At 39.8% G+C, this 11,727-nt stretch overlaps 1 protein-coding gene across 1 annotated transcript in view; it reads right to left on the bottom strand.

Annotated features, from left to right (window-relative positions):
- The window catches only part of LOC107263767 (myogenic-determination protein), a 36,024-nt gene that overhangs the window by 11,318 nt on the left and 12,979 nt on the right, over positions 1-11,727 (bottom strand). The window contains exon 4 of the mRNA XM_015731322.2: positions 7,751-7,829. Within this exon, the coding sequence (XP_015586808.1) occupies positions 7,751-7,829 (79 nt within the window). The remainder of the gene's footprint in view (positions 1-7,750; positions 7,830-11,727) is intronic.

The following is an 11,727-nucleotide window of genomic DNA, read 5'->3' as shown; positions in this document are numbered from 1 at the left end:
CCCCCCCGGCCCCCCCACTGTAAATGTACGGCAACGAAGAGCTAATAACCAGAAAATAATCTCGTAGAAGATCCTTTGAGTTGAAGACGAAAAGCCTGCAGTAGATATACTAAGTTTCCTGAAATCTCGTAAATTTCAAAACACATTTTACGTACGACTGTGAAAAATATAATTTCCAGCCATAACCCAAGACATCGGCAAATCCGTATAAAATTGTAAGCTCGATAAAATTTCTTTAAACCCCATGAGAGCCCGATGAATAAAAAAAAAAATATAAGTGAAAAAAGTTCTTTCTTTTTCCATCCCCAACCTACATCCTCACCTAGTACTACAACAGAATGCTAAATCCGCGGCCATTTTCAAATAGCAAGTACGAAATGAGGCGTCTCGTGCGAGCATTAATTAAAATAATCAGGTTCCACACTCGGGCTCTACGCTTCAGCAAATTGCTTGGCACCACTGGCCACCCCCAACTGATATATCGCTTATACATACGTGGGACAGGAGCAGTATGTAGAATAACGTATAAACCGACACTGATGCGCACGTTAACAGTATCAAAGTGTGAGAATCACGAAAACCCGTTCAATTAGCATAAACCTTACGTACAATTGATAGCAACAAGTTCAACGTGCATGTCCCAATTATCGCGTGCATTTGCTCACGCACGATATCAACGTCCATTATCAATGATAATTCGAAAATACGTTGATCCAAGTTATTTTCAATGTAAAGCTGTAGAGCACACTTCCCAGAATGACGAATTCGTACAGCCGTTAAAACAAGCGTAATGCGTGTAAGGCAATGCATGCATTCCATGCTTACGAGGGTCCGATTGCGCGCTCGTAAGACAGATCGCACTCCGAAGCCACACAGAGAGGTTGTCTTTGCACGTTGAATTATGTTCCACGCTTGCCAATAGCCAGGTATTCATTAACGCTAATTAATCCCTAGCGTGTATTAATAGACGAGGAGCCAGCGCGATCTCCCGCGTCCCCAGCATCTATAGTTAACGTCTACTGGACCTCTGGTATAAGTTTCAAGTCATCGGACTTCAACGTGGCATTGTTGTCGGGCTCCTTTTGAGACATCCTATATATGATCCTAAGACGGAGTATACGTTCGGGTACCGTCAAGCCTCTCAAGAAGATTGAACGTACGCTTTGAAGTGATAACAACGGATTCCCATAATACGCTGCAGCACGATGAATATACTTGGTAATACTTGGTAATTGTACTGTAGCCTAAATTTTATTTGAATTCAAGTAATAAGATACGCCACGAAGTGTCACACTGGATTTATGAATCACTAACGTATCTGAGCACTTGGCAAAACGTGACAGCTGGCGTCATCGAACGTCACTCAGAATGATGATTTAGACTGTAATAGAATTTTGGCACAGTCCCTGTACTTGCCGTATAGCTATAATCTATTTCCCATGTATATAATTATTATTTACATATTGAATTATTTGCTCGAAAAATACTAAGCAACTAGTAGTCAGAAGTATTCACAAAAATTGTAGTCAAGCTCGTACAACGTATATCAGGTAGACAAAAGCACTATAAATATACATATGTATATCTATAGACTATTCAAACAGCTTCGAAATCACAAGTACAGGTTAGCACAAAGATACGAGCAATTGCACCTAGACTAGTAGCAATTACAAGAATATTTGAAACTAATCAGAGTGACGCGCTACACTAGTAGGCATAAGTAAATTAATGATACAAAGCTCTGTGAATCCTTGAGTATTTACATAATCATATAGCAATATGCATAGTATGCTTGTACGTACAATTCATCTTGAAGTGTATATAAAAAAATGCATCGACATATCTACACGTAAACCCGTATCAAATAGCAAGGCAAACATTGCATGAACGCTCGTTTAGTGTTGGATTTGGCTCTGATCCATGAGTTATATTATCGCCGCAGTAGCAGTCACTAGTATATCCCTTCCTGTCTCGACTACTTGCATCGGCTGCTACTGTCCCGCCTCCCGTGTGCAGCGCCTGTTAGTGGGTAGTCAGTGCTATACTGGAACCGGTACTATGGACTGCCTACCCTAAAGCGACATTGCACAAAGCTCACTGCAGCGCAAATGAGGCTTGTTTTGGAACAGATCCATAACCGCCTATATCTACGTAGCCGTTTGCACTTTTGGCACCGGACATATTTTACATACGACCAGCCGTGACGGACAATATAGATACTGGATACGCGAGCCCTCCCCCTATAGTCACCCTACTTATGCAACTATACCAGTAAGGGAACAGGATAGCGATAACTTCCTTAAGACTCTAGTTACCACGTAATAACGTATAGATAGATAGGCAAGAGCTATAGTCCATTCGTGCTAAGTTCACCCGAGAAACTTCATTTGAACTGTGCTCGCGTAATATTGGCGAACAATGGTCGCCTTTATTAGGCTAGGTATAGGCATTTCATTCGATTCTATCTCTTTCTTGGTGAGACTGCGCTACACGGGACGCTCTTCTATTCTCAGAATATAGGCCAATTAATTCCGCCACATTTTGGGCGGGAGCGAAAAACGAAAAGCTTTCGAATCCCGACCCACGGAAATAGCCACCGCGGGGATAAATGTCCACACGGGCATGTCCCTTGCATTGCTTTCCTCTGATGCCATAACGTGGGGGTTGTTATAAATGTGTATCATTTAATAGGAAACATATGTCTACGGGTTGTTACTTACATGGAACGGCAGCTTGCTTACTACTAGTCACGCACTAATCACTCGATTGATAAATTAGTATGGTTATAGGTATAGTTCTATTGAATCGTCACGTACGAACATTAATACATTAATGATTGTTATTATCACCGAAGTACATTAAGATTTATGTACATCGTTCAGCACTTTGCATCCCTCAAATAATAAAAGTGTCCTTCGAGGGTACTCGGTATATGTAATTAAAATATAATTGCAACGATAACAATTATAATTTTTAATTATTCAAAAAATAATGGCTCGCGGTGATAAGGAATATGATAATGGTTTACGTTAATTGTCAAAATTCGTGTACCCACCACCGTGTAAGGGTGACGCAGTAAACTAGCAGACAACTCGTACGAAACTAATAATCAAAGTTTCCACTTGTTCCGGAGCATTGGTAGCTCTCTTCGTTAAGTACTGGAACCTCTTGAATGCAGCGCAAATGTAGCAGCGCATGCGCATGAGGGTTTAACAAAATCGTATCCTATACGTTCTACGTTCTACGTTCTCGCAACGCAACCGCTTCGTCGTACATACGTATGGTGCATATACGTACCTAGCTGTCCTAATCGTAAGCAGTTTCTGCTTGGCGATACTCGCTAAGCTCCTAATAACTGGTTGCTGTCTAGTTCAGTCGAAAATACATAGAGGTCCGCAATTACGTGTAGTTTCAAACTGGACGTACGAGGTGTAGATAAGAGTGGGTCTTATGACAATTTAAGTAATCTTGTCCATTTTCACTGTTTCTGTTTCGTTATTCTCATTAATGGAAAGTTACTCTTTTATTTTCTATATACATATATATATGTATATGTATATATATCTTCATCCCATAGCACGTGCTCAATCCGGGAATTGGCTGTGTAGTCAAGCGAAAAATCAAATCGCACCCCTTCGACTGCGTGAATAATTTATTCGGAAACGACTGAGCTGTCGCCGGCGTCACCGCAAAAGTTGCTCATAGCAAGAAAGTGGGATTGGCGAGGTTTCGACGGTAAAAATTCGTGAAAATTTTCACGGTCTTTGGACGTTAGCTATGCTGATAAGACGAATGGGTATCTCGTGTTAGGCGATATGAATTTTATGTGTTTGTTTGGTTTGATTATTGTCATACTAAGGGCGTGGCTTTTCTATACTTATATATCGTCTATACTACCTTCGAAATAATTTTCATTTGAATGATACAGCTTTACGAGGAATACTGTAGGTGTCGTAGCATTGCAGAAGGTCTTGGGTGGGCTATCTATAGAAGCGCGTGTAGCCGAATAGAAACGGAGTGTCACTCAAGGGTGACAAGACTCATTAATACTGATCTGCTTAATGCTCCGTCGCGTGTCCGGCATTAATCTACTTAAAAATATCTATACCTACTTCAACGTAGCCACCACTTAGGAGAAGACATTCCGATGGGTTTCGATGTCCAACGGCCGAACCAGTAGTATCCACTCTATGAAGATAGTTCGCATATAATTTTGTTGCTGATAATGTACACGTGATTTTGTATAGTCCTTTTTTTTGGATTATGAGGTAAAAGTCGTTTCGATCTCGACGACAGGACAGGACACGAGTGCGGTTTTATATGTATCGTGCGCAAAAAATTTTACCGTCGGCAAAGGAACGAGAGATTTACGCGGTGCGGAGAGTTCGAGAGCGATAAAAGCCGTAACGTACGTTGGAAAGAAGTATGGCAATGCCAATGAGAAAGAGAAGGAGGGAGAGAGAGAGAGAGTAGGGTAGAGATAGAGAAGAAGAAACAGCAAATGACAGCCAGCAGTCAAGAGGGACGGTAACGTAGGATTTTCTGACGAGAAGAAAATTCTGTATCGACAGACATCGATCTGCGGCGGCATTGAGACTTTGAACTGTTTGAATGAAATATGAGTGAAGACAAGTGTGTATATATATGTATATATTTTGAGACTGTAAGAATATTTGGAAAACATTTTGTCCGAGAGAGAGGCGTTTGAGGTTTGATTTATTTATAATTCAAGCAAACCTCAAACGTCTGTCTTTACCACTTATTAGTATATTTTTTTTTTGTTTTCTCACATTTTTTTTCAAAAGTTTCATCAACCTAACGATTTTCTTATCTTTGCTCGACACTTTGAATCTTTGATGAAGACGTTATAATTCTTAAGTAACCGACGTTAAATTGGACGGCTTCCAGCATTTAATTTAAGCATTTCCTAAGCCGTATGATTTTCAGTCAGTGAAATTGGAGCATCTATACGTAATTATCTATTATTTCCTCGTCCATTAGTCGAAATCGTCTGTCGCACTGATTCGATCACAGTGGCAATTTGCATGGATAAATCGGGTACGGATAACATGCCGATAAATTTATTTCCTACGGACTAACGTTGTCCTCGTCAGTTCGACAGTCGCTAATTCTTTAGAGAGAGATCGCCCTTAGTAAAAAGAAATTACTAAGAGACCATTTTTCCCTTTGTAACCGAACTATCTCGATCCGATCACACCGATTGACCAGCATGCAGTTTTAATCGACTCGGCAATTATTTTCTGCAAAATCGATGCGTAGTCTGCTTTTAATTAGTAGCATTTTAATTAGAGCACCTATGACGTCTATGGCTAAACCAACAAGTCACATATACACGGAATGCTAAATAATCATTTTTTTTTGTTTCGTAACGAAATAACACTCGAAGATCTCGAAGCCCACATTTTTCGTGTTGCGGATGCTGCAAGCCTTGCTCGTCTCGACTACGCTCCGTTGCGCCATGTTCGAGGCAACTTGACGTAAGAAAAGAAGGAAAGCAGAAAAATGTAGAAAAAACAAAAGAAAGATGAAAAACAAAAATTGATCTCGACCTCGAGTGAGGCTTAACGGCCGCCGGAAGGATGGAAAAGTGCCGGCTGTTGAGAGTCGCAAAAACGGTCAGTGACCTTATTGTGCTTAGGGACGCTCGTGCAGCCGTGGCCTTATGTTCGGCAGATGTTGTCAACTTTTTTGCACACTAGCACCAGACATGAACCAACTAGTTTTTCCAAGCTGAAAAGAATGTCGCGATGGCGACCTCTCGATGAAGTTTTGCGACTTGCAATAGTATTCATTAACTCCACGTGGTGTCGCTCGATTCCCTGTTCATTCATGAATCCTGCACGTGGATCATAGCGGGTCCAGATGATACAGAAGGGAAACGGAAACTTACTTCAACCATTGTCAAAATTGAAATGGAACCTCCGCATAGCTTGGGGATAAAAGTTTGAGTAGTTCGACGTCTTGATAAATTATAAATTGGACACCTCCATTCGGTATTCCGTATCCTGACGGAGGTGGATAAGGGTTTGACAATTGGTACACAGAATTCGATATCCTTTTCTGACTGGGTCGATGGATGATATTAAATATTCCAAAAATTTTCTCAGACCAATGCCAATAATGGCAGATTAGCTAGAAGGTTTTCACGTCACTTGAATTAGGTTCGAGGCTGTTGACACTGACATTTTTAGACAATTACATATTTTTGTTATTATTAATAATATGATATTATACAGTGTATGTTAATAGTGCTATATATATTTTTTTTATTTGTCCATATGGTATTTTGAGTTAGGAAAAGCATCACCCGAATAATACGTAAATTCAAAAACTGGGTCAACGAAATATTGGTAAGCCAGCGAGACACGGTTGTTCATAAAAGTGATAAGTTGCAGGGGTGCATAGCGTGTCTGTATGACACCATTTCTGTTTCCTAGTTTCGCGTGTCGGAGTTGCCTTTCCTCTCTATTTCATTCAGTGGCTAGTTGATGGCTGCGAGGGGCTAGAGTTCAGAAATTCAAATCAACAGCAATGTGCTTCAATGTATAGCGGTGCAATGTACTCCTTTCAAACCATAATGCACTATAAAACGATTCAAATTTTGAAGATTACTGCTACCAATATGTTCTGCTAATGGGAATGACTTATAGTTGAACAGACTATATGCTGTTGTCGCAGCCTAAAAGTTGTTTTTATTTTTATAAATTTCACAAACCCATCTTGACGTAGTCATGCGATGTAAATACGACCAAGTAATTTATTGAATAGGAACCCTAATTCGCCTACAGGAAAGAGTCGCCTATACTAGTCATAAAGTAGCATCAGATAACTCAAGATGAGCCAAAAGTCAGGAGGATCAAGTTGGGTTAAAACTTGATTAGCGTTGAAGAGAATTGGTCTTAGTTCAAGTAGTAAAGGTTGGACGAGGAAGAGTATAGTAAGAAGACTAGAGAAGTAGGAAAGGGAAGTGAAGTGAAGTGAAGTGAAGTGAAGTGAAGTGAAGTGAAGTGAAGTGAAGCCAAGCAAGGTCATCAATATTCGTCAGCGAGCGATAGAACGACGGACGGACGGACGTTGAAGCGGATGGAAGACAGGAGCTCATTTAAGGTTAGGCGTGATTCCACATTGCTGAGGCTTTTCCGAAAAACCTCCCCAGCAAGCAAGCGCTTCGGTCCAGCCCGACGCAACCCACCTCAGTAATGCTCGGGAAGACGAGCCGAACTGATAACCCTTTGACCTACCCCTTTCAAACATGCCGTACTTTTTGTCGGTCGTTGCCTTCCTTGATTTATGCTCTTAGCATCGACATGTCTATATATCATCCTGAGAAGATCTTTCGAGTCACGTATCGTAGCGGATTATTGTCTGGTTGCGAAAAGGTTTTGAATCCTTGAGGAATCTGTTGTACTTTCATGATATTTATAAGAACTTTAATATTACTTTTTCGCCTAAATATAAATTCCATATAGAGGCTTATTGCCTAAAGTGTGAAAAAAAATTATGCCAATAAATGATATTTGTTCACGAAATTCTGATAAAAATTCTGATCTTCGCGATTAAAATGTATTCCACACGAGACTGTAAGAAAGGACCCTACACAGTTCATGTTTCTCTTGTGGAACGACCCTATGTTCAAGAGATGAGAAATATATATGGTCTATGGAGGGTAGAAATTTTCTGTTATTTTTTAAAATATTTTATGTCGATATATCATATTTATGTTACTTACCATTAATTGGTTGAAACCTCGCTAAAGGATCTGAGAACTGGTTTAATCTGTCCGTCACGTACTGCGGCGAATCTCCATTCTGAAAATGGAAAAGAAGTATGAACATACGGACGAATATATTCGAATTTCTTTTATAAAACTAAATGGAATGAAAAGCAGGCTGATTAAAGTAACCATCGAGAAATTTAGGAGCAAAAAAAGATTCTATCGATAATGGAGAAAAAGGCTTTTAAGTGTTCTATCTTGAAAAGCGTCACTTCCTACATTGCTCACGTCAATACAATATTCAGTCTCATTCTTTAAAATTTTGCTATTTAACATGTCTCAGATTGGCAGATTACAGTCTCCTTAAAAATTTTACAATTAGATGATAATCTCAGCATTAATCAATTTCAGGGACTGATGTAATTCGTAATCAAAACAATTTTCCTATATAACTTTTTCGTGGAAATATCGAACGATTTTATTTAAGCAATAGTGGTTAATCAAAGAATTGACAATTTTTCCAATGATTATTAACATACTAAATGAAGTTGACTCTGTCTTCCTGACGTTGATATAATTCAATATGCAATACTGGATAAATTTCTCTAAGCGTATATATTACGTATGACGAATTGCTAAAGGATGAATTTCAGAAGATAATGCAGAAACACGAATTCCCTAAGATTCCTCTATGCAATCGGATACTGTGGTATCATTACGCTAAGTTGATGCAGATCAGGTAGTGTGGAACATCCATCATGAGATACAAGTTCAGAATATCTAGATGGGTAATCATTATAAATTATATGACGTCACAAGAGAAATTAATGTTTCGATATTCAAACAACAAAGGGAAAGAATAATAATAAATTTGTGTATATTTAAATAAAAATCCACTTGACAAACATCGGCCGTTATACGTAAAACTGCCGTAGAATTTACAATATCCCGACATATCGAGTTATTCACTATGGTACAATGTAAATGTATCACGATAATATATCCACGATACATGTACATATAACGTGATCCAAAAAATATTTAACAGCAAGGAAACTTTTAGGATGCCAAAGCCAACGACTTTACTGCTTATAACGATGTTGACAAGCATGTTTTGAGAGGGCTATATCTTTCTCAAAGTATTCACAGTCCAGAGACAGGACTGTTTTGACTTGACAGTTCTGACAGCGATATCCTCACTGGTAACCAACGTGGATCTTATACGGCGCCCAGTGACAAAGTGCACGAGTTCGGCCTGAAAGAATGTGCCTCGAATAAAAACGCGGATGCGAACGTCACAACATCGTAAAGGCGAGGAGTCTCGTCAACCGGGGGAATTCATAGGAGTAATTAAACATATTTTTATAATCCCAAGTTCCTTCTGCACGAACGTGGTATACGTCGCAGCCCGAAATTATATTTAAGCAGTGAGTTTAAACGGCGAGAAATATTTTCTATTCTATTTCGGTAAACATATACGTATGAATAACCGAGACTTGTCACAGTACGTTGAGTATCGTATATTCAAAGATTAAATTTGAATTATTAAATGAATATTTATCGCAGTGAGCTTTGGACTCACAAAATCGTTAAAGTGGAAGCGGATATGAAAATTTTCATAAAATTATTATTTGAATCGTGTATTCGGAATTTTTCTTAGATAACCTAATCCACGTGTCGCCATACGAACGTAGGTGAACTTCACTCTCGGCAAACATTTGTACAATCTGATTGGGAAAATCAGAGCATAACCCGCTTTCCTGTAGTTTGACGTCATATTGATTTCTCTCAAACGAACCCATAATGCAATTTCCTCAGGAGTCAAATAGTACCTGAACCCTATGGAATCTGTTCGTGTGAAATTACAGTTTCTTTTTTTCAGAAATAAATACTGTAATAATTCACCATTCAAAAATCTACCTACCACCTGCTTATTCGAGCCTTGAAAGAACCAGTCACTTTATTTCGACGCTGATCTGACTACAAGTCCCTGAATGGAATGAGTAATCGGTAAGTTCGCGAAGTTGGTACGTGTTTCGGTTAATTTCTAAAGTAAACTACGCAATACAATAGTTCAAAGAGACAGACGTTCAGCTGGCTGTGATTCCATCAATCAGACTTTTGAGTAACCCTGACTCGGTCCTGTCTGACAAGAACGACTTGTACTCATTATGGCGACTATTGATATGGCGATGTTGCGGAAAACTCAAGAAAATACAACACCCAGGCCTTAAAGACGATTCGACTGGTCCCGTTCAGTATAGCATTGGAAATGTTTAAATCTCTCACTGCGCATCGCAATAATGGTGGCAATATAAAGTTTCGAAAAGACCACGACATCGGATTTTCATTGGTGGGTTACTGAAGGCACGTGGCTGAAAAAGAAGTCGCGAGAAAAGGTAAAAAAAATTGTCGCTTGTGAGAAAGATCTACGTCCGTTATAAAAACGAAGCTTTCTTTAGTGCTTTCAATTAAATCGTCGAGCTCTACCGGGAGATTTTATGATCTCGCAAAAACCCGGATCATTCTCGTTTGTTTGCCAATTCTTTATTTTTCTCACTGGTCCACTATAGCTTCTTCCTTCATTTCATTTTTCTCTGGCTCTTTAACACGGCAGAGATTTTTCAGTATCCTTACGTATACATTCGCCACGTCGTCGAAGGCAAGTTCAGCCATAAATAAATGAGTGCTTGCATAATGAAATTGAAAAAGTTTATTTATATAATACTTCGGGCCTCTCTCTGCTCTCCTTTCTCCCTTAAGCCAAGCATCCCGATCCTTCCACCTCTTGTTATTTCGCACAAAACGATCCTCTCTTGAATATTTCAGCAACGAAAGGCTCCGAAGGACCTTCGAGCGATTCGCGTTCTTCCAGCCAAAACGAAACGAACCGCAAAATCTATATGGCGAGATCGCAGTAAATCTCAAGCTCACGCATTATTAAAGACCGTGGAATGGCGAGGAGTCACCATTTGTCTCTGGTTAATGGAACCACCCCTCGCCGACCTACTCCTTGCACGTATAGGCACGAGCGATCCTAATTCTTTGAAAAACAAGTAAAGAACACGACACACGGTAGCACCAGCTTTGTCAACGTCCGTGGCCACTGCCGGTTCTTTTAATTTATACAGGATACATATATAGGTTACCGGCTTCAAATCCACCCCTGGTACAACGTTCAAGCAGGGAAATGTCACTGGATCGACTGACAAAGCAGCTAGAGAATGAATTTGAAAAATTTAAACTTTTTTCAATTTATTTTCGAGGTCACTATTTTTCTAAATTCTAAATTCTAACACGATCCGCGATACACTGACGGCGACTATAATACGTGTGACCATTCGAGCTTTCCATGTGAGTAATCGTTACTCGAGGGGTGGCTTTTCATGGGGATGGGAGTGGTTCTCGCGCAGGATCCTGGCAACTTCCTGCTTTCAGGAGCCAGAAGACCTTCAAAAAATTCTCTTCACTGATATTCGAACGCTATGGGGACAACTTTATTCCCTATGGAATACTTTTAGACTTTCTTTACTCGCGTCTCGTCCTACTGACGCGGCGCCTCGTGTCGTTCGATTTCGCAGGGCGACCGTCGTCAATATTTATGCAAACGCTTATACGAGGACTAATTTGATCCCTTGACGAACCTTTTTTTTTGCGTACCAGAAATGCTTGGCCGAATTAACTCTGGCTTGCGCGATGTGAGATTAAAAGTGAATCGTGATCTAGAGACACCACCACTGCTTCTTGAAATTCTGACAAACATCGTAAACTCTAAAGGATACGCGATGCGGAGAGTATTTCGTGTTTCTCTAAATCTTCGAAATGTGTCGCTAGCATCGCCAAAATAAAGAAGATGCTGTAAATCTTCGTGGGTATGAGATTTATCGAACGCTTCGAACTGAGGACAGGAATTACTGAAGGACAGTTAGTTTTGGAATTTAAAAAAAAAACTACTTGGGAAAGAACTTGACTGGACAAAAATCAACGTCGAT

Source organism: Cephus cinctus, unplaced genomic scaffold (assembly GCF_000341935.2).
Source record: "Cephus cinctus unplaced genomic scaffold, Ccin1 Ccin1_scaffold0160, whole genome shotgun sequence".
In the NCBI taxonomy this organism is placed as follows: domain Eukaryota; kingdom Metazoa; phylum Arthropoda; class Insecta; order Hymenoptera; family Cephidae; genus Cephus; species Cephus cinctus.
The sequence above is the reverse complement of the archived record's forward strand: the minus strand, read 5'-3'. Positions and strand labels throughout refer to the sequence as shown.